The following is a 23,731-nucleotide window of genomic DNA, read 5'->3' as shown; positions in this document are numbered from 1 at the left end:
AGATCCAGGGCGCAACAGGATATTTGCCACGCATCTTCAGGTTTTTCCTAACTTGACTACTTTAACAGCTCATTGGACCTTAGATGCACTAAGATCCTCTTCCTCTTCTCCCTCCAGGATCCCACAGAGCCCTGGCTGGCCTCAAACTCACCACACAGCCAAAGATGACCTTGAACTCCTGATGCTTCTGCCTCTCCCGCAGCAGTGCTCATTACAGGTGTGTGCCAGCATACCTGGTTTAGATGGTACTGGGGACAGAACTCTGGATTAAGGCAAGCAAGTACTCTGCCAACTTCACTACCTGCTCAGCCTGCCATTTCTCTTTTGAAACTTTAGTTCTCAATAATGCTTAGAGTTCTTTAGCTTTAAGGAAAACAAAGGGAAAAAAAAAAACCACAAAAAAAACTACTTTTCCTCCATTTACTAAAAGGAACTTTTGTAGAAAAAACAAATGAGGATTTAAAACAAATTCCATTTAAAAATTATTTATTGAACATCTACTAAACATCTGGACTCTTCAGAGGCTGGTCAAATCAAAGTTCCACTTTTTAACAGCAATGATTTTAATCCTGCTGGCATACAAAGTTTCTTCTTTGGGTCTAATTTATTCTAGTATATGCTGGGGATGGATAAAACAGGATGGTTTATCTAGCCTATGAACAAAAAGACAGTGCCTGAGTTAACTCTCTATATAAATGTAGGCTTATCATGTTGACCTGGTTGTTAATAATAATCCTTAACTGAAAGTTTATAAAAATACAACTTAAAAATTTGCTTGCACAACCACCCTAACCCTTAACACTCGAATTCTTAGGACAAGAATGTTCTGTTTAATCACAGTCTTCCTCCCGTGAGAAAGTAAGAACTCTTTTTGGGCAGGGCAGGGCAGTGCTGGAGATTGCACCCAAGGGACTTGCATATGGTAGGCAATCACGGAGCCACATCACAGCCCACCCACTAATAGGGTATCCTAGCAAATGCTCTATTGCTTTGGCACCATGTCCTGTGGCCACTCACATTCACTTTCATGGGTTACTCTATGTAAATGCTCTTAACTGAGCCACACCCCTCACTGAGGGATTCCAGGTAAGTCTCTCTCTCTCTTTTTTTCCAGGCAATGTTTTATTTCATGAGCTTGTCACCCCCTCACTGGTTCACTTGTCCCATGATGAAAAAGGACTCAGCCACCCATGATAATGTTATTAATAGGGATATGGATCAGTTTCACGAAGAAGCCAATGAATCTCATGATAGCAAATCCTATAGCTGTAGCCATGGCAAGCTTCTGGAATTCTTTTGTCGGGTTTGGTGCATCTTTTAACCAGCTGAATTGAGTCCTTTACAAACTGCCAACCTGGCTCTAGAAACTGCATTACTTGATCCATGTTTGTGGGATGGCGGTTTGAGAGCAGAGGAGAAACTGAGCCCAAGTCTCACACTCTCAGTCCAGCTAGGGCTGGCTGGCACTTCAAGCTGTTACCAATTAAGATAGAAAGGAAGGTGAGCAACCACCTGCCCACCCCCCAGTCAAGCTTCTCTGGCCTCAGCACTTTCTTAGCAGATCATGAGGCTGCTAGACCTCATTTGGCCATTCTCTTGTAACATGCTGGAGACTACAGGATAAATGACTCAGTGTGACTGGTTGTCGTTTTGTGGACCAACAGGACTTAGCCCCAATGTCAAACTGGAATGAAGGTCCAGCCTCTTCTAGTCCTTCACAAACCTGAGTGCTTATGAACTGAGACCATTTCAAGGATCAATTAATTTGGCTAATGATCAAGTAATTTGGGTCAGTTAAGTAAATTGAGTCAGTTTTTGTAAGGGGGTGTATCACAACCTCCCAGGTTAAACAAAAATAAAAAAATCAATTCTTAATTTCATAGCAGACTGTGACATTTTTCATTTGGAACCACAGCTTAGAGCTGAGTAAGCTTCACTCTCTTCATTTTGCTGTTTAGATTAATATAGGATAACATGGGATTGGGTTATCAACTAGGAAACAGAACCAGTTAATAGAAAACTACTAGAACATTAGTATTATGGGATATCAAAATAATTTCCCAAACTTATGTTTGACCTGCAGTATTGGTGATGGCTTACCTTACCTATAACTTCAAGTTTGTTTTACAAAGTTTTAAGTCAGGTATTTTCAGACATAAAAAAAAATATGAATAGCAAAATAAGTAACTTCTTTAAAACTTACAGTAGTGTTTCCATACTAAGAGCAAAGCCTAGATCTATGTTAGGAAAACTTTTCCAACAATGCTCGTTGCCTCCAGTAGTAGTTGAAATAAAAATCTACTCTGACTTCTATGAAGTGATCTATTTACATCATTTAAGTTTGCCTCTCTGGTTCTATATTTCATACAATTCACAGGCCTAATGGGAAATACCTGCACATTTCTATTTCTTTGGAAACAGGCTGGCTGTGAACTTGTGAACTGTTCCAGCCTCCCAAGTCCTGGGATTAAAGGAATGTACCACCTTGCCTGGCTCCCTTACATATACATAGTTATGGGGGGGGGGTTGTTTGTTTTTGATAAGATCTCTGGCAGTTCAGGCAGGTCTCAAACTTGCTATGTCACAGAGGATGATCCCAAATTCCCGATCTTCTTGCCTCTACTTCCTAAGTGCTGGGATCACAGGCATGTGACAGCACATCCTTTTCATGCAGTGCTGGGGATGGAACCACACCCCTAATCCTTCTTCATACAGACTTCTGAGAGTTGCTCATAGTGGAACACAGAAAATGGCTCTGTGGCAAGCTTGCTGTCTTGAGTGTCTGTCTCAGCATTGTCACTCCAGTGACAAAATTAGTCTTCCAGGAGGATGGCAAGATGAGCTTGATTAAATTCCCTTTTGATAACAGATCAGCATTGCCTACTGGAAATACAGTTGGCAATTCTAAGATAAAATCTTAAATCAACAAATATTCACAGCTACGAATCTTCAAACACTGTCTCTTAAGCACAAATACACCAGAGATTGGGAGCAAAGATAGGAACTTGCAGTAAAGCAAAAGCAAATCTTGCAATGCTTTGCAAACTCTGAGATAGCTCCCCTTCCCTGCAAGACCTACTTGTGTTTCCTGGAAAGTAGTCCTTCCTGTGGACAGAGTCCCTATTTGTCTAAGCATAGAGGATTTATGAGTGGGAAAACTGAACTATGATACCATGGCTCAAAGAATCTGGACAAACTAGCCTTTCCGGTATACTTCCTAGCTTCTGTTGATTATATATTCCCCCAAATATATTAACAATGGAGAAGCCCTCAGCCCACCTCTAAGCCAGAGCCTGCCCATTCCCTTTGAGTGAGAGACCAGGAAGGGGCATGTACAATTATTCCACTTTAGTGTTCTACTGAGCTCTTTTCACAGACTTTTCTCGGTTCAACAAGCACCAACCTAAGAAGTTTCTTCCACACCCCTAGTTCTGAGACCTAATCACGTTTATAACTATAGTTTCTTAACTACTCCAAAACTTCACTTTCTCCCCGCTCCCAGGTGATGGGATCTGTTCAACGGACTGGAACACGTTTACAAGGACTATAAAGAATGACAGGAGGGGTGAGGTACAAAGACACACCGACATTATGACCTTACAGAATACACCGAGGTACTCAGTGTTCACCGTTTGTAAGAAGTTGTGAGTTTTTACTGTTTCTTTAGCATTGCCCACACTTGGGCTCTCCTGTGGGTCCTCTGGAGTTAAGACTGAGCTCTTCTGGCAGCTTCTGAACTTACGGCATGATTGAGATGCACAATGGAAATTTCCTGTCCAAAGCAATGAGTGCATAAAGCTGGCCTCACAGAAAGAGTTTATTTACAGTGTAACCTTTGCCAGGCATCACACTCGGACTCGGTCCCATTCTGGAATCAATTCTCTGATGTATATAAGGCATGGACTGCCTCACATATTTAACATGTCAGTCTCTCTACACATATTTAACAGTCTCACGATTATACCTTTAATATCAAGTGCTTTACATATAAAGTTGTCTCACACATCAATGCTTAGCCTTGCCTGCCAGGCTGAAGTAGAAAGTTCAAAACTTGAAGAATCTGGCTTTTGTTGTAAAGTACATTTAAGAAGTCTTAAAGTTCCATCATGTCAATCGGCATGCTGATGGTTAACTAATAAGCACTTAGGCTGTTAACTAGCCTGAGCACTAACGACAGATGTCACCACATTTGACCACGATGCAGTGACACTGCTGAGCATCTAAGAAATTTGGATAACCACCTATAGTCAGCTTTCTAAGTAAAATGTATTTTCAGGTGGCTGCCTCCAGGACTGCATCCATGGAAGATCTGGAGCCATCCCAGTGACTATCTAATAGTAAAACGTTCCAGTAAAATGGAAATCAAATGAGGGATGGGATCACAGGTCAGTCTTAATTTCATTTAAGAACAAAGAATAACGGCTGAAGTGCACCAGCATGTGGTTAATTGTCTGTGTATAAGCAGCCAAAAGGGAAATGACCAAAGTCCTTTCTTGGGATCAAAGCCAGTGTCTCGATGTGCTCCTGGAGTCCTGTACCTTATTTCAGTTGCTTTAAAAAAAAAAAAAAACAAAAACAAAAACAAAAAAACCCAACACAAAACAAGACAAAAAACCAAACAGGCCAGAGCTCTCACACAAAAGTCCACCATTAATATGACTCATTCCTTTAAGAGAACCTTAAAAAGCACCTCTTTATCTCCACCTCACTCCAGAAAGTGAGTCAGGTGCAATCCTCAGAGTAGCTCTGTTGATTTTCAGCTGGATGGATAGAACACTCACTGGCAGCACTAAGCAAACAGCTCAGATGCCGCCAGAGATTAGGATTGGTCTAAGAAATAAAGTCAAGCAAGAACCAGTGATTGTTTGTAGGATTCTAGTCTGACTTGGAACAGAGGTCACAGGTACCAACCTGATGAGACCTGCTGCTATTGTGTCTCACCGACTTTTGCTGCTGGTCACCAGTGAACAACTGGTGCAAGGTGATTTTAGTTGTTTCTTGAGGGGAAATCTCAACCATAGGCGGGGTGTCCATGTCAACAGTCTTCAAGTTTGTCTTTAGCTTATGTTTCTAGGGTTCTGTAGGGCTGTCCACACTATCTCAATGCTTCCTTAAATAAAGCTGTCTGTTCAAGATCCCAATACCTGCATAGCTTGATACTTGGGGTCTCCTGTATGTGTTATGTCTCCATCAAGAGCTTCTGGGAAGCCACCTGCAGAGATGACAGGAAAGGCTAAAGTCCCCTAACCTCACTTCCTCACTTTAGTCTTTCATGAGAAACAGAAAAGACACTGTGTGTTATTAAATACAGTGACACAACCAACCACACTGGTGTGGTGGTGAACTTCTCAGAGCTACAGGACATCTTAAGTTACTGCTGGCTAATGATGACAGATGCTTCTACAAGTTTCTGGTTAAATGTGAGAGGAAAAATGCTCCCTTAAACTTTCCCTTTCTCTGAGAAATAAAACAAATAAAAAAAAAAACTTTAAAAAAAATCAAACAAAAGAACAACAACAAAAACCCTTCACATCTTTTGAACAGGATTGGCTAAGTGATGAACAACTCAGCAAGTGCTCAAAATGCCACCATTTAGCAGCTCACTGAAAAGAACTCTGGCCAAGAACAAGAGCTTTGCTGTGGAATGATGTCACACAAACAGAAACTTCATAGTTAGTGTTCATAGTTTTCTTCTGTACGTGGATGACAAGAATCCTTTCTGATACTCTGTGGTATTTACTTACTGACCCATATTTGCAGTCTCTGCAGGTAGCTGACCAACCTTTGTTTATACTTAGGACAAAATAACATTGAGTCCAGAATACATTATAGCATGTCCTGTAGGTCTGAAGGTACCATAGTTCAGGTACTCACATGATTTACAGACCCTACCACAAATATGACAGTGATGTTAGAAGTCCGTCCTAAGGAGTGCCTTGTGTGTGTTTAGTACTACATCCAGTGCTGTGCTGTCTGGAACATAACTATATTTCTTGACAACTGAAGCATCTTTTTGGGGGAGTGGTGATTGATAAAAGCTTCCAACACTGAAGGATGAAAAGATGGTATACAATCAAGTGCTAATTTGTGGAGAGTGCATTTAGGCGTTCTAGAGTGCTTTAGGGATGTTGAAGAGGAAGAGAAGCATCTTGAATTGTTGCTATTTCAGTAGGACTGATCTCACTGATGGGGGCAGGCCCATCCACATTTGTTACAGTCCTTGGAACTATAAACTGGTGCATATGCCCTCTTTCAGAAAGAGATAGAAATCTTTGGTTTGATTCTGACCAACACAGTCCTAGATTTCTATAGCTTTGGCAGGCTACCAGTGATCAGATATAGAACCTTCTGGATTTACAACTTGCTCAAGCAGCATGTCCCAATGTAGTTTTTGTATTAACTATCTCTCTTCATTGTGAAATACAAGTTGTCTAATTAGGGTTTGTTTGCAGCAAGTGGCTTAACCAGTATAATATTCACAGAGCTGATCTTGACTCATCAACTATATGGTGTGGTTGCTGGGAAGCAAACCTTAAAGGTATACCCATGACTAGAAAGCTTGACAGTTTACTGTGCATGCTTTTATCTTGAGTGCAGGAATATCCACACGGCCAGCTTTCCCTTACACGGACTTTAAGAATTGCATGTCTACAGACTTCCTGAAGGGAGGACATGGTTGATGTAACTGTTAGAGACCCTGAAGTGTGACTTCCCAAACAATTCGATGGTGCTATTACTTTTCCCTCGATGGGTACATAGGTAATTCCAGAAACAAAAGGGGGGAAATGGCTTGACGAGACACTCCTGCTTTACACACAACTTTTCAGGAATGCCCCAAAGGCATCCAGAGAGGCTGGGCTGTATTCTGACGTTCTCTCTCTGGCATGGATTCTGTGGTGCAGTGTGAGGGTCGAGCTCCGGGTGAAGGCCTTGCCACACTTAGTGCACTTGTAGGGCTTTTCTCGGGTGTGAATTCTCCGATGCAAAATAAGGTATGAGTTTCGGTTGAAAGCTTTTCCACATTCGCTACATTCATAGGGCTTCTCTCCTGTATGGATTCTCTGGTGCTTCGTGAGGTCTGAGCTCTGGCTGAAGGCTTTGCCACACTCGTTACATTCATAGGGCTTCTCTCCAGAGTGGATGCGCTGGTGCAGGATGAGATTTGAGCTATGGCTGAAGGCTTTGCCACACTCGTTACATTCATGAGGTTTCTCTCCCGTGTGGATTCGCTGATGAAGGACAAGGTTTGAATTGAGACTGAAGGCTTTGCCACACTCGTTACATTCGTAGGGTTTCTCTCCAGTGTGGATGATTTTATGGCGGATAAGGCTTGAGCTTCTTGTGAAACATTTCCCACACTCATCGCATCTGTGAGTCTTTGCTCCCGACGGAGCCTCCTCTGGGGTGTTATTAAAGTTTGCGCTCAGGCTAAAGCTTCTCCCCAGACCTTTACCCTTCTCCCGCGGGCCCCGCTCTCCTGTGCTGGGCTTTTTTTCCTTGGCTGTAGGTGGCCCAGGCTCTTTCTTTTCTTTGCCAGTTTTCTCTTCAGGATTTTTCTGTTGCCTTTCGACTACTCTGCCCTGCTGTTCCCGTTTCTCTCCAAATTCCTTCTGGAATCTCCCTGCTATCTCCCCATGTGAGGTGGAATCTTCTTTGACTTCAGCCTTTGAGGTTGACTCATTCCCATTCCTGTTCTCAGAGCCTGGCATGATAAGTAAGAAATACAAATAGCATCATTTTCTTTGAATGCAGGTGCTCATACAGTGACATTTTCTATCAAGTGTCTATGTGCCTGGAGAATGCCTTCATAGTATTAAAGATAAAAGTAGAAAAGGGGAAAAATTTAACAACACCGGGAAGAAGAGCTGGAATGGAAGTGGAAAAAAAGTCACAAAGAGCCCAAAGAAGGCCAGGCAGAGTGGTGCATTCACAGCGGTGCACACCCAGCATTTGGTAGTTAAGGCAGGGGAATCAGCAGTGATGGACCAGTTTTGGTTACATAGTGAGATCCATCTCAAAAGAAAACAAGAGCCAAAAGAATTCGAATAAACAAGCATGGTGGGACTTGAACAGAGAATGGAAGGAGAGAATGAGGAATTGAGAGGCTTCAGGGGTTATTCTATTATATAGTCACTTGATAACTAATTTGAAAGAAAACATATTTAACAAGTCACAGCTCGGCATGGTGGTACATGCCTCTAATCACAGCACTCTGGAGGCAGAAGCAGGAAGATCTCCTGAGTTCAAGGCCAGTCTGTTCTATATGGACTTCCAGGACAACCAGGACTACATAGAGACTCTGTGTCAAGAGAAAAAAGCAGTCCCACTAAAGGTTTAATTCCAGCATGAGAGGAACAGGCAGGCAGGTCTACATAAGATCAAGACCAGCCATAACTACACAATGAGACCTTGTTACAAAAATAAAACGCAGTAAGAAATAAGTCACCTTCCATTTCCAGCAAATACTTGTATGTCTTACAAAGAGAACCAGCAGGTCATCGTGAGGAATTGGTTAGTGCTGTTGGCAGGAGGGAGGAGAGCAGACCCTTCCAGTTCTGTCATATTTTATCAACAAGGGCGTAGGCAGGTACAAGGAGCCTGCACCTGGTACTACAGGGCTCAGACAGCACAGAATGACCTGAGCGCACGTAACAGGGAAGGATGAAGGAACTATCTGGGGATTCATTACCAAAATAGATAAAATCTTCCCCAACTGACAGTTGAGACTTACAGCAAAGAAACAATTCCTGAGATTTTAATCAGAAGTACCAGAAAACAAATTTTACAATGTAGAGTTAATCTCTGCATTTTAGCAACCATCATATTAAAATATTGAAGTTTAAATTTTACTGAACACTGCTATACCCCACTGAAGGAAAAAAAAAATCCGCCTGGGTGTGGTGGCTCACTCCTTTGATCTCAGTGCTTGGGAGTTAGAGGCAGTTGGATCTCTGTGAGTTCAAGGCCAGCTTCATCTAAAAAAGAAGCTGGGCCCCATCTCAAAAACAAACAAAAAAATCCAACAATTAAAAAACTTTTGTGTTTGTATGGGTGTTTTGCCTGCATATAGATGAATATGTACCATGTCCGTAGAGGTCAGAAGAGGGCGCTAGATCTCCTGGATCTGTAGTTATAGATGGTTGTGAGGTATCAAATTGGTGATGGGAATTGGACACAGGTCCATTAGAAGACCACTCAGTGGTCTACTACTACTTCACTACTGAGCCATCTCTTTTTGGGGAGATGGGGGTAGGGTGGGGGTTCAAGACAGGATTTCTCTGTGTAGCTCTGGCTGTCCTGGAACTCACCCTGTAGACCACCAGGTTGGCCTTGAACTCAGAAATCTGCCTGCCTCTGCCTCCCAAGAGCTGGGACTGAGCCATCTCTTACAACCCTAACAAAATCTTGAAACATTTATTCATTTTTTTAGTATTTAGTGTGAGTGTGTGTGTGTGTGTGTGTATGTGTGTGCATGTTTTTACCATGATGCATGTGTGGAGGCTAGAATACAACCCTTGAGACTTGACTCCCTCCTTTCAATACTGGGGACAAACTGGTTGCTATGCTTGGCAGCAAGTGTCTATACCTACTGAACCATCTCACTGGCCCTGCATTTTGCTTTTAAGTGCAGACTCCAAGAGGGTCTGCTCCATCTCGTTCAGTAGGCTCCTGAACGCTGTGACTAGAGGAACTGGTTATAGCTAATCTGTGACTTATGGATGGGATTATCATAATCACTGAACCAACTGCAGAGAAGAAAAAGCTGCTCAACTTCTTCTGAATTCCAAACAAAGGTCCTTGACCAGCTGCTGGACAGTTCTTAAGAGTGTTTATTCCATCTGTTTTTCTTTCAAAGGTTATAGTAGTGATGGCTTAGAAGTGAAGACCAGTTCTTAATTTCTATTCAGCATAAAGTACAATTCTCCCTTTTATGCCCGTTTCTAAACCAAACCCTAGCTTCTCCACACCCACGTTGTTCATCCTCCCTCTGCCCACCCAAGGTCCAGTAGTTCTTTGCTATGAAACTTTCTACTACTGCACACATCTTTGGGCTTCTTGGTGACACTGTGTCCTAGGACTTAAGATCTAGAAGAGACCCATGCCACAGCTTCATTAGCTGGGTAAGACATTTATCTAGCTGATGCCCTTTCAGCTTCATTCTTCTTACACTCTCAGCATTAAGAGTTCTTCATAGAAGATCACCATTGGGTTTGGACCTGGGAACCAAGTGCAAGGCTATGGAATCACAAAGTGCTCACTGAACAGTCTCTAACAGGATAACAGGATAAAGACAGACATCGAAGGAGGATGGATATCATGGTAGGTTTAGGAACATGGTTAAAAAAAAAAAGGGGGTGGTGGTGGTGGTGGAATTAGACTACTGGCCAGTTTGCCTTGCTATCTCTACTAAGAAAAGGAGATTTCCCTGACAGAGGCAAGCTGAAGTACACTGCACCAGAGCAGAAAGAATCCTCCCAGGTGACTGAATGGTTGGGGAGCTGAGAGACTCAGAGCAGAAGATCTGATTTCAAAGAGCAGAAATTCCCTAGACACACCAATCCTGCCAGGAATCAGCGAGTTGGAGCACTATGACTTTGAAACTCAACAACACAGATGTTTCCCTTACTAACCAGCACAGAAGCAAAAAAAAAAAAAAAAAAAAAAAAAAAAAAAAAAATCTTAAGCAGACAGGAATTCTGCATGAGTCTTACCCTGGGAAAACACATTCCCCAAATTCATCTGCCTGCTGTCCCTATTGAGATTCCTCCGAGCCAGGTTCTGACATCCCCATTCCTCCAGGATGAGGGACACGGCCATGTCCTCGATCTTCACCATTGCCTGAAATAACAGGAGATCCTCATACTCAGCTCCCTGTAACATCAGGGACAGTCATACTGCCCAAACCTGAGGTCAAAGACAGAGCTGAGGGCAGGACTGTGGGACACTAGGAGAGAACACATGAGCAACCCTGATAGACTGAAGGGGTTATGGTGGAAGAACCCTAACAGTGAGGGGAGTGGGCTTTTCTGTAGGCTGGGCATCATAAGCAAGTGACCTGGTTGAGATCATGAAAGATGCTCCAGAATGGGGCAAATCCATGGTCTCAGGAGGGAAGAGGGGCCCATGGCTCACCTGGGAATCTGCGGTCAATAGTGCAGATGCCATCGCCTGGTCTCTGGGATTCCCCTCATGATGAGGGGCAGGAACATGGGTGGCAGGGAGAGCTGAGAAGGAGAAAGGGGCTGTGAGTAAAACTGGCTCTTCTTTGAGCCTCCCTCAGTGAAGAACCCCAGCATTCTCCTTCCTACACCAGCATATTCACTGTTTGATATTTAGCTACTTAAAAAGATAGCTCCAGCCGGACGGTGGTGGTGCACGCCTTTATTCCCAGCACTTGGGAGGCAGAGGCAGGCGGATTTCTGAGTTCGAGGCCAGCCTGGTCTACAGAGTGAGTTCTAGGACCAAAAAAAAAACCCCCAAAAAACCAAACCAAACCAAACCAAACAAAACAAAAAAAAAAAGATAGCTCCATAGGATACAGCTGAAAGGAAGCAAGACTTAAGCTTCCTCAGGACCACTACTCTTAAATTGGAACCCCATGGAGCTCATAAAAGCTCATTAAAATCACCAGGTCCAAACTTTAAAAGGAGAAAACGAGTCCCTGAAGAGGCGGATGACTATGTAGTGTCAGTTTAGAATGCTAGGTTACCATTCTCAGCTTTAGGATCAGTAGCTCTGCGTCTGGCTTGTACTTTATTCCAGCGCGGAAAGAAACTCCCCCAGGGTACTAGACGCCCTTTCCTGCCTACACCTGTGAACAACACATCTTCAAGCGCACAGAGCACTGAGAAGGACGGGGAAGAAAGGGAAGCGTCACACTCCTAAGTACATTTCTGCCATTCTGACCCTTGTTTCCCTGTTTGCTCACAGTTGCTGTTTGATAAAACACACACTGTTCAAATGTTGATGAGACATGCAAATGCAGAAATGTACAGGCAGCCACAACATTGCAAATGACTACCAACCATATGCAATGAGTAATGAGAATAAAGAAACTCAACTGTAAAATTAAAATTCTTCCTTTTCCTTCCTTTGCTAAGAATCTTAGATTTGGAAATGTTACTAATAGACAGAGGATAGGTCCGAGCGGCCAAAAACCACAGAAAGAGACCACTTAATCACTGTACCGTCTACCTGTTACTACCTGCGAGGCAAAATAAAGACAAGAAGAAGACCCTGGCACTTAGGCCTTCTCAGAGTTAGGAAGCAAGATAGAACAAGATAGAGAAGAAATTGAGAACAAATCCATTCATAACAATTTCAAAATTAACTCTATTTGCAGTCTGTAAAACCATTTCCCTAGCTACCTGAAGCAACAATCTGGGTCCTCTCCAGCTGACACCCAGTGATACCACTGCAACTTCTGCTTGTGGGGAAGGAGATCGATACAGGTGCAGTTAAACCTATAGAGTGGCTGTACACGCCTGCTGGCTGTCTTCCAGGACGCCTGGGAGAGAGAACGCTGCTTTAAGCTCCATCCTCTAATATTTCTCTTCTAAACGACCTCACAAATAAAAGACACTGGCGAAGGAACATACTTTAACTTTTCTGTAACTCTTCTCTCTCTCTCTCTCCCTCTCTCTCTCTACCCCCCCCCCCCCCATTATATGTTTTCTTTATTTACATTTCAAATGTTATCCCCTTTCCTGGTTTCCCTTCCGAAAATCCCCCATCCCCTCCCCCCTCTGTAACTCTTTAACAAACTTAAAAAGAAAATAGACTCTGTGTGTCTGTCTGTCTGTCTACTTATATGTGTATTGGAGTCAAGAAAAAAGAGTTACAGGCAGAGATGAGTAGCCTGAACCCTGGTCCTCTGTAAGAACAGCAAGACCTCAATTGCTGAGCCTTTTGGCAAGTGTTCCGATGTGCTATGTGGTTGCTTTATTTTAAATTCTGATAAAACTATTGTCTATTTCTGAAAAGTAGTTGGAGAACCAACCAAATGCAACAGATTTTTATGGAGATAAAAACCCCAACTATTACTCTTCTCATTTCCTCAGTCTAAAGGGGACTTGTTCTCATTCTCTTCCCTTTGGAAGACTGAAGAGAACGGTATAAAACATTTTATGCCAGAAGGTGGTGGTGAACACTTTTATCCCAGCACTCCAGAGGCCGAGGCAGGCGGATTTCTGAGTTCAAGGCCAGCCTGGTCTACAGAGTGAGTTTCAGGACAGCCAGGGGGCTACACAGAGAGTCTCTGTCTTGAAAAAAACAAAAAACAAAAAACCAAACATACATATGAAATCTTTAGAAAGGCTTACGATGCCTACAAAGATTATTTAAGAAATGCTAACTAAAGTGTTTCCGAACCCAGGCTGGAAGCTAGGTCTGGTGGTGCACACCTATAATCCTAGATATCAGGAAGCTGAGGCAGAAAGACTGTGAGTTTGAAGCCAGTCCCAAGCAATAGAGCAAGATCTTGTCTGAAAACACACCATTCAAGCTGGAAATAGAACACCACACTCAGAGCTAATCCCCTACACTCCGAACTCTGCTGGACATCGGGACTGCACACAGTTTAACACATGACGTAATGTTCGGCGAGTACATGGTACACAGTTCACTTAGCTCCACAGTAAACACTCAGCCTAGGACTGCTCTGTGAGCATATAACCAAGCAAGCATGTGCTTTGTGGCGTTAGCTGGTAACACAGGACTATTACTCTACCTTGGATCATTTACTTCCCCACCTTTCTTTTGGGGGTATGGGGCAAACTCTTATCCCTTCACTGACCTGGGCTGCCTGAATTGACCTCAAACTTGCTGTGTAGATCAGGATGACCTTGAAATTCTGAACCTCTTGTCACCATGTCCTGAGTGTTACAAGTTTGCCTTTTTGTTTTGCTTTTGAGTCAGGGCCTCACTAAGTGGCTATGGCTATCCTGAAACTCATTATGCATACTAGGCTGTCCTTGAATTCAAGAGACGCACCTGCTTCTGCCTCCAGATCGCTGGGATTAAAGGACTGTACCACCATGCCTCATCTTATGCAGTGTTGGGATGGAATGGGTACAACAGCAAGCACCCTACCAACTGAGCCACCTCTGCCCTGAACATTTAATTCTTTCCACAAGTGAGCCCGGCTTCTTACCTCGGGATAAGAGACGAGGCTTCCTAGATGAATGCTTGAAATGAGACTGGGCAGTTTCATGATGGTCAAAGCTTGAGGACTCCTGAACTGGATCCAGAGGCACCACACCCCTGGCAAGCATCTCAGGCCCATGAACTTGACCTGGGACCTGAGGGGAGAAAATGTTTTCTAGGTAAAACTTCTGATTGGCCTTGAACTCACAGTCCTCCAGCTCTAGCACGTCAAGTGCTAGGATTAGAGGCATGAAGCACTGTCTCGTCCAGCAAATCACTTTTAAAGTAGGAATTAATTTTTTTTTTTTTTTTTGATTTCTCTGTGCAGTCCTGGCTGTCCTGGAACTCACTCTGTAGACCAGGCTGGCCTCAAATTCAGAAATCCGCCTGCCTCTACCTCCCAAGTGCTGGGATTAAAGGCGTGCGCCACCATGCCTGGCGGAATTAGAAATAGTAAAACTTCTAAGTATTCCAATGGATATTGAAAGGAGGACCCCCCCACACACATCCTTTCTATGGTCAGCCAGTGAACCCTGAGCCTCACAGATGCTATGCACACGGCTCTAGAACAGAGTGAGCTATATTGCCAAGCCCTCAGAACTCTGAAAGAACCCAGAAGAGCAATAGGCAAGAACTGTTCCAAACACTCCCCACACTCCCCTCTGAGCCTAAGTCTGTGTCCTTCTTACACACACAGGTGTCATCTCTTTTTACCTGCTGTCCCGATAGATCAAGTTCCAAGTCTTCTAGAAGAGTCACGGCCTCTTCCCCACTGTCAGGCCGGTACTCCTGCAGCCAGACTTGCAGCTCTTTGGGCAGGATGGACAGGAACTGCTCCAGTACCAACAGCTCCAAGATCTGTTCCTTGCTGTTGACTTCTGGTCGGAGCCACTGATGACAAAGTTCCTTTAGTCGATTCAAAGCTTCTCGAGGCCCAAAAGTGTTCTGGTAACAGAAGCGCCTGAACCGTTGGCGGAATACCTCTGGGTCGGGTGGTGGTGTCTCCTGCAGGCTAGAGTCCTGCCCCCACATGTGGTCTTCTTCATCTTCTTCTTCTACCTTCACAATAACTATACCATCTTTCTCCTGTGCAGCCTGTGGGGATAGACCTGTGGTTTCCCTTGACTCAGCAGTCATCATTCAGGCTCAGTGAACTGGTGGGGTCCAACAGGGTCAGGCTGCAGTTTCTGTCCTAGCAGCTGTCTTCTATTGGTTCCTCCACTATTCCTGAAGTTAAGGGGGAAGGGGGGAGAATTAATAAAAAATTTACCAGGGAGCAGAAAATAGTGGATCCCTAGGCTCACAGGCCTGCCAGTCTAGCACTCTCCGTAAGCTCTGGGCGAGTGGAAGACCAAAGTAGACAGCACCCGAGGACTAGCAAACACCCCAGGCTGCCTTCTGGCCCTGTATGTAGGGCCCATACAAAGTGACCCGTGCTACTAACCCTTCATATAAGGATACACATGAAGATGCTAAGAATGTTTCTAAAAATAAAGGAGAAAACCACTATAGAGCTGCACTAGCCTTGATGTCACTTCTAATATTAACTTGGAACTATGGGGCTGGAGCGATGTCTCTGTAGTTGCAAAAACCTGCTGTGCCATGATGAGGTCTGGGTTTAAATTTTGACACCCATATCACAAGATGTGAGTTGTATGTATCTGGCATACACGTAGACAACAGCAGGCACAAATAAGCCTTTAAAAAACAAACTTGGAACTATTTTATACCTCATTTAAAAATTCTTCCAAATGAAGAATGTCAATGGAACTTTGTCTTTTATTTATGTTTAACATGTACTCACACTCACGAATGCCACAGTACATGTGTGGAGGTCATAGGACTCCTCTACCGTAAGTGTCCTGGGGATTGCTCAAGTTGTCAGGCTTGGTGGCAAGTATGTTTACCTGCTGAGCTACCTCCCTGGCTTCAAACTGAAATCTTTAGTAATAGCAAACTTCAACTTTTTGGTTATTCTGCAAAAACTAGTCAGGATTTTTGGAAACCTTACATGTTTTATGACACTTTAAATTGTACATGGGAGGGGCTGGCGAGATGGCTCTGTGGTTAAAGCTCTAATTGCCAAGCCTGAGGATACGAGGACTCTTATACTTGTCAGGGGCACTGTGATTGGATTTGTCCCCTCTACTATTAAAAGTAGGGACAACCGGGCAGGAGAGATGGCTCAGCAGTTAAGAGCACTGACTGCTCTTCCAAAGGTCCGGAGTGCAAATCCCAGCAGCCACATGGTGGCTCACAACCATCCGTAGTAAGATCTGACGCCCTCTTCTGGAGTGTCTGAAGATAGCTACAGTGTATTTACATATAATAAATAAATAAATCTCTAAAAGATGGGCTGGAGAGATGGCTCAGCGGGTAAGAGCACCCGACTGTTCTTCTGAAGGTCCTAAGTTCAAATCCCAGCAACCACATGGTGGCTCACAACCGCCTGTAATGAGATCTGACGCCCTCTTCTGGTGTGTCAGAAGACAGCTTCAGTGTACGTATGTATAGTAATAAATAAATCTTTGAAAAAAAATCTTTTTTTTTTAATTTTTACATTTTTATTTGTCCTTAACGCTCACTATAGCATTCCGTGATTTTATTATTTAAACTTTTTTCTCCCCAATTTTATTAGGTAATTTCTTCATTTACATTTCAAATGCTATCCCAAAAGTCTCCTATACCCTCCCTGACCCCCACCCCCACCCCCGCTCTCCTACCCACCCACTCCCACTTCTTGGCCCTGGTGTTCCCCTGTACTGGGGCATATAAAGTTTGCTAGACCAGTCTTTAAAAAGAAAAAAAAGTAGGGGCAATTATGTGATTTGTAATCCCTACCACCATGTTTGTTGTAACACTATCAGAAGTATTCAACAGATATTAATTGAATTGTTTTAAAAAATCATGGAAAATGAAAATAGACTTGTGGAAATTTGAATCTTGATAACAACTACTTAGCATGGAGCGTAATTCATGAATTGCTGAGCATGGTAATGGCAGTTCTCCCCTCTGAACCCACTGGTCTTTGAAAGCATTGTCTTTACTTCTACAGCCACCAAAACCAAGCGTCTTGGGGCCAGCAAGATGGCTCAGTGGGTAAAGGCATTTGCCCTTAAGCCTGACGGTCTAAGGAGATCCCTGCGACCGGCATGGTGGAAAGAACAGGTTTCTGGAAGCTGTACTCCACACACTCACCTGACTGCACACAAAGAAATAAGTTAGCATGACTTAAAACTAATTGAAAAGCCCAACAAAGCAAAAACAAAAGGCTTTGTAAATTGACCATCTAACTGTTTCACAATGAGTTAAAGCAAGAGCTTTTTAGGTTAAGTTAACTTTTACGCTATACAAGGCTGGGAACCACAACCAGAGTACATGCTGTAGTACTGAGCTATATCCTCAGAGCAAACCAATACTTTTAAACTAGGAAAGCATCTATAATTGTATGGTTCTCACTTAAAAATACTGATTAGACTTGGTAGAAATGGGATCATGGACTGTAGTGTAGTGACAATTCTGGAGTTTTGGTTTCTTTAGAAAACAGAAATTTGGGGCTGGAGAGGTGGCTCAAGAGATTAAAAGTACTGGCTGCACTTCCAGAGCTCCTGAGTTCAATTCCCAGCAACTACATGATGGCTCATAGCCATCTATAGTGAGAGCTGGTGCCCTCTTCTGGCCTGCAGGCATGCATGCAAGGCAGCATGCTGTATACATAATAAATTTTTTTTTTTTGTTCGAGATCAGGGTTTCTCTGTATAGCCCTGGCTGTCCTGGAACTCACTCTGTAGACCAGGCTGGCCTCGAACTCAGAAATCCACCTGCCTCTGCCTCCCGGGTGCTGGGATTAAAGAAAAGAAATATGAGAATGTTTTTGTTTAATCCCAGGTATGGAATATGGGGCTGCTTTAGATTTTCCACAGCAGCTATTATTTGACTTGTATTCAGCATAAATGTGATACTTTCTGCTGACAGTGTGATGCTTGGAATTCTGGGGACCTTTCAGAAGCCTTATAAATGCTAGGGCATAAAGAGGTGGTATGGGTTGTTGGTTGTTTGCTGTTGGTTGTTGTTGGTCAGGGTTTGTTATTTAGTAATTTGCAACAGAGAAACAAGAAGAAATTAGATATCTTTGACAGTAAAGATTGGCCCAGGGAACTTGATGCCCCTAATGAGTAGGAAGTAGTCTAATTTTAATATTGTCCACTTTTCCTCCTCTATTGTCTTTTCTCTCCTATCTTAGGGGATTGAAAGGGTGGAAAAGGCATGGAAGAAAAAAGAACCCACAAAGCAGCCAAAATCTAGCTTTCAGTAGTAATATATAAAACATCAAGAACAGAACAGGTATGCAAGTTTTGGGACTAGGTTTAAATAATTTTATTTTAAATGATATTTTTGTGTACTCATACATACACATACACATACCACAGTGAGCTACTGGAAGTTAGAGGTTAACTTTTGAGATTTTCCTACCATGTGGGTCTGGAGGACTGACCTCACATCCACCAGGCTAAGGCAGCAAGTACCTTTACTTGCTCAGCCAAGGCACTAGCCCTCCGTGGCAGTTTAGACAATCTCCCCCACAGGCTGTTGTTTTCAGTTGTTTCTGTTCAGTGGTGATTTCTTTCCATCCCCCACACACACAAAGGCCAGCGTAGCACTACCTGGAGGTGATTCTGGTTTTCCTCAATTACTGTTAACGAATCTCCAATACACACAACTTCAGCATTCGAGGGTTCCCACCTTCAGGACACATTCTTCTATTCTGGCCCTGCTGCATTCTTCCTGTTAGTGGTGCATTTCCCTTGTTTCTAGTCATCTGAACCTAAGCGTGGGCCATGACCAATGGACTCCACTCCTGCCGTGAACAACTCCCACTCCATTTATTAACTCTGTTGGTTAATGTTTTACTCACCTTCAAGAAGACACTGCCTTCTGATTAGTCTAGCTTACACTAGGAGGTGCGTTGAACTATACACACAGAAGAGGCACCCCTGCTAGCTCAGGGAGCCATTCCTCTGCTATCTCACCTGCACAGGCTTAAATTAATATCTTGCCTTCTTTGACTCTCCCTCCTCATATGCACTGAGTCTCCAAACACCAGAGTGAATCATTTAAGACCGGGTCATACTTTGTAGCCCTGGGCTGAGGACGATCTTTAACTTCTGAGTCTCCTGCCTCCACCTCCTGAGTGCTGAGATTACAGGAGTGAGCCATCATACCTGTTGTATGCAGTGCTGGGGAGGGAACCCAGGGCTTCATGGATGCTAGACAGTGCTCTACCCACTGCTACATCTACAACATCCTGAGTAAAGTAACTTTGTTCATATTTACTGTCCAATCTGAGCTCAAGCCTGGCTTCTTGGTTCTCCACCTCTATTCTCTCCTGATCCACACACACAATCTACTCACTACCTTACTCTGATCATTTCTCCTAAAACTTTACAGCCCTAGACAGTGGGTTCCATTTTATTTCCACTTTCCCGTCAAGCTTCATTTCCCATCAACCTTTGCACTTCACAAACCCTTCCCCACTCAGCAAAATGACTCCAAATCCAGCACCTCAGTCATGCCTTGGCAAACATAAGCTAAAGCACCATGTGTCCATCAATGCTCAAGAACATTATAAAAGGAGAGTAAGAGCCAACATTTGTAGGTGCCACAGAATACACTCGGCACTTCACTGGACCACATACCAACAGTCTTCCAAGGTGCTTAGGATTATCATCTTGCTTTGTAACGTTAAAAATGCAGTTAACAAACAGTAAATTATTTACCTAAGCTCTCAGAGCAAGTAAATGCTAGACCAAGATCCAAAACTAAACTGCCATATCTCAGGGCAAGTTCTTTTTTTGTTTTTCTTTTCTCAGCATGAGTGTGGTGTGTTTGTGTGTGGAGGCCAGAGATTGACGCCAGGTGTCTTTCTTGATTGCTTTCTACCTTTCGGAGTCAGTCTCTCTCACTTGAACTCAGAGCACGCTGACTGAGCTAGGCTAGTTGATCAGCTTGCTCTGGGAATCCTGTCTCCATTTTCTTAAGGCTGGGCTATAGGTGCATGCCCCTCATCTGGCTGTTTACGTGGGTGCTGGGGATCCAAACCCAGATCCTCACACTTGTGTAGCAAACACTTTACTAACTGTGCCATCGCATTATTACTGTAATGTTGTGGGGCCTGATGCATGCCATGCACGTGCTCTGTCTTTGAGCTACCCCCTGCCTAAACACTCTTTTAAGAAAAATGTAAGACAGAAAGATCAAAAGTTCAAGATCTGTTTAGATTACAAAGTGGGTTCAAGGCCAACCTGGACAACTTAGTGAGACTCTGTCTAAGATGAAAATATGAGCCAGGTGTGGTAGCACAAACTTGTAATCCCAGCACTTAGAAGGTAGAAGCAGGAAGACAAGAAGCTCACTGCCATCCTGAGCTATAAAAAGACATCTTAAAAGCCAAGACCAAATCAAAACAACCAACAACAAAACCCCCAAACATCAACAAAACAAATAAAAAAATGCAAAAAAGGCCAGGGATGATGTTCAGTGGCAAAGTGCATGAAGTCTAAGGCCCTGGCTTGAGTCAAACAACACTTGATTGAATTTACCAAGTTACTACATTTGTGTGTGTGTGTTCAATGTTTCTTAAATTAAGCAAATTAGCTTATGAAATTCTGAAAAAAAGTTTCTGGCACTTGGTAGACACTGGGGAAGGCTTATTTTTTAAAAATGAACTTAAGGGTTGGGTGGCATAGCTCAGTTGCAGTGTACTTGCCTAGCATATATAAGGCCCTAGGTTCAACCTCAGTACAGCAAGATAGTAAACACAAAGAAGCCAGGTGTGGTGGAGCATGTCTGTATTCCAGGTACCTTAGAGGTGGTGGCAGAGGTATCTAGACTGTAGTGTCAGTCTTCGCTACATAGTGAATTTGAGGCTCAACAGGGCTACTTGAGATCAGAAAATAGGAAAAAAAAAAAGAAGAAAAATTAAATTCAAGAGATATAATTGTGCATTACAATTTTCAGCCTGCTTAAAAGATTAGCAGTGGAAGAAATCCACTAACACAAGGGCAGCATGAGCTGGAACAAATGAATTATGTCCCCTGTAAATAAGTCACTCATCCCTGAATCGTTTCCAGTATTCTTATTAGCAGTGGAGTAGGGACAGAGGAAGAGAGGCAGAAAACCACCTTTGGGTTCCCTCTCAAACGAAACACATTCTGACATACCATCTCCTTTAGAAAAGATCACTGCCCAGCAACCAAATCTCACCAAAGAAAAAAAAAACAAATGACTTCTGACAAGAAAAGACTCCAGACTCCAGGCTGCAAGCATGGTTTATTTCAAAGGATGTTTTCTCAAAATCCAGTCTTCCTTCTATTGCACAGTCTTGCAAGTTTAAATAAATGATCCTCTACTCCCCTCTTCAACAGAGACATAAAATGCTTTATAATATGAAAAACTTAGTCTTAAAAGATACCTAGTGGTCTAGTATTGTGTGCCTGTAGTCCCAGCACTCTAGAGGCAGTGGCTAGATTTTCAGCCAGAACTAGAGAGACCCCTCCCCGCCCCCCCCTTTTTTTAATCTATCTAAAGAATATCAACACCACCACAGAATGAAAAGCTAAGATTTAAAACTTAGTACACTGGCCTGGTTGTATCTAAATATAGTATAATGCACTTGAAATTTTTCCTGTTTCCTTCATGGAGACATGAAGTAGAGGATCAACAAAAGAAAATAGCATTCAGCCGCAGGCATTTCTGTAAGTTAACAAAGATGATCCTGAATAAAATAACAAGTAAGAATCTTGTGTGGTAATTGAAAGAGGACACAAACCTGAAAGAAAAAAAACATCTGGATAATTCTTCACTACAGTTTCCTTATAATAAAGGTATTTTCCCACATTTGGCCAGCTTTTCTAGTAACTTCACTTGATGTGGTTACAATGAATTCTTCATAATTCCAACAAGTATTTATTGACTGCTTTCAATCCGCCTAGCACTGCCCTGTACAATAAATGCTTTCTTTGGTCCCAGGCCATGGAACAGCCACTCTCTATAATCAATGTGTGTGTGTGCTGTGTGTGTGTAGGGAGGGGAAGGAAGGGGGAACTTCAAACTAAATGAGCTGCCTTTTTTTTTTTTTAAATTACAATTACATTTACCAACTCCACTCATTTCAAGTTTGAAGAACCTTTTTGAGCAAAGGTAGTTAATTTTATGGATAATAAAACTGACAGTTGGCAAATGTCTAATCTCATCTAAGGTCATTAAGCTGATCAATCTCCTACTGGCCCAGTGTGGTTTCTCCCAGATACCCTTCACGTCTCACTCATTGCAATCAAGCAAGGTGAACTAACACTCCACTAATCTCCCAGATAGCACAGTTAAACAGGCTTAAACCAGCAAGAGGTCTTGAAGCATTGCATAAAGCTGACAGCCGGCTGTTAATTTCTACTAGATCTTTTAACCACCGTCAAGCCGCCAGCGCTTTCGCTCAGCGTTGGGAGATGGAAAGACAGAAAAGCAAGTGATCCGGAAATGTTTTCGGAACCTCAAACCTGTACAGAGCTCAAGGTCTTCCGCGTCGTTTATCTCAAGATTCTCAAGGACCCAAGACGCCCGGAGAAGTAAACGACAGCAATAAAACGAAAACCACACAAAACACTTTCCCCTGCAACCACAGCAAATGGCGACAGGAGGGGGGGAGGGGGAGAAGAATCCAGACACGGGGATCACGTCCATTTGTGATCTTGTCCTCAGAAATGTTATACAAGGATGATGACATGAAAGAGCTCCCCACTGACCCCAGAGATTCGAGCACCGCCGGGACCCCGCAGGGCTCCTTTCCAAGTCCCCCCGGGTGGTCACACGGTCCACCCTCGCAGCCCGCCCGTCCTCCGAGAGTCCGCCATGAGACTCACCGTGAGTCTCCGGAGCGGCCTGGGGACGCCGGGCGACCAAGCACAGCTTGCTCTGGGTTCAACCCGACCGAAGGGCACTGCACACCGACATAGGCCCTCCCAATACCTCGCCACAGGCACAATGAGTCACAAAGACCGGAAGTAGGTCAGCACCTCATCTTCCGGGATCGAGTTGAGCTTCCGGGTCTCCTCTAGGAACACGGGAGGACTTTGCATCTCGGTTTCTGAATTTCTTGTTCCGAGTCTCCCTACCCAACACCCCCCCCCCCCCAGCCCTGATTGCCTGTCTTCAATTCCAGAGGTGACAGATAGAGATAAAGTGATCCTGTTTAGGGTGTTCAGGTTTTTTTTTTTTCCTGATGTAGTATTTTTCAGCTCTATATTTGTTACTTTCTTCCCCATCTTTTCCATCTTGGGCAGTTATCAATAATAGTAATTGTATGCCTGTGGCAGAGAAGCTGAAGCAAGGGTGTAGATGGAGTTAGATCAAAGCCAAGCCAGGGGTGTCTGGTTTCACAGATCAGCCCTGGTGAGGTTTGCCAGTTGAGTGCATGGTGTTTCCAGATATGTGGCCCGAGGATAAAAGACTATCTTTCAGTAAACAAGCTACTTACACTGGTTCTGTAGAATATGCTATTATAGCACTTTAAAAGGATCTTTCAGAGGAATTA

General features: G+C 43.4%; 1 protein-coding gene across 4 annotated transcripts; it reads right to left on the bottom strand.

Moving 5' to 3' along the window:
* Window positions 1-469: 469 nt before the first annotated feature.
* On the bottom strand, window positions 470-23,242 carry Zkscan1 (zinc finger with KRAB and SCAN domains 1). 4 transcript variants are annotated; one of them, NM_133906.4, is made up of 6 exons: window positions 23,061-23,208; window positions 14,860-15,372; window positions 14,153-14,300; window positions 11,134-11,225; window positions 10,713-10,839; window positions 470-7,702 (listed from the first exon to the last, which is right to left on the bottom strand). In NM_133906.4, the coding sequence occupies exons 2-6, from the start codon at window positions 15,283-15,285 to the stop codon at window positions 6,810-6,812; spliced, it is 1,686 nt and encodes a 561-aa protein (NP_598667.2). In that variant the 5' UTR covers window positions 15,286-15,372; window positions 23,061-23,208; the 3' UTR covers window positions 470-6,809. The 4 variants fall into 4 exon arrangements, with proteins under 4 accessions (NP_598667.2, XP_006504691.1, NP_084145.1 ...); XM_006504628.4 differs by lacking the exons at window positions 10,713-10,839; window positions 11,134-11,225 and having other exon boundaries at window positions 23,061-23,242; NM_029869.1 differs by lacking the exons at window positions 10,713-10,839; window positions 11,134-11,225 and having other exon boundaries at window positions 14,860-15,366.
* Window positions 23,243-23,731: the final 489 nt, after the last annotated feature.

Source organism: Mus musculus, chromosome 5 (assembly GCF_000001635.26).
Source record: "Mus musculus strain C57BL/6J chromosome 5, GRCm38.p6 C57BL/6J".
In the NCBI taxonomy this organism is placed as follows: Eukaryota; Metazoa; Chordata; class Mammalia; order Rodentia; family Muridae; genus Mus; species Mus musculus.
The sequence above is the reverse complement of the archived record's forward strand: the minus strand, read 5'-3'. Positions and strand labels throughout refer to the sequence as shown.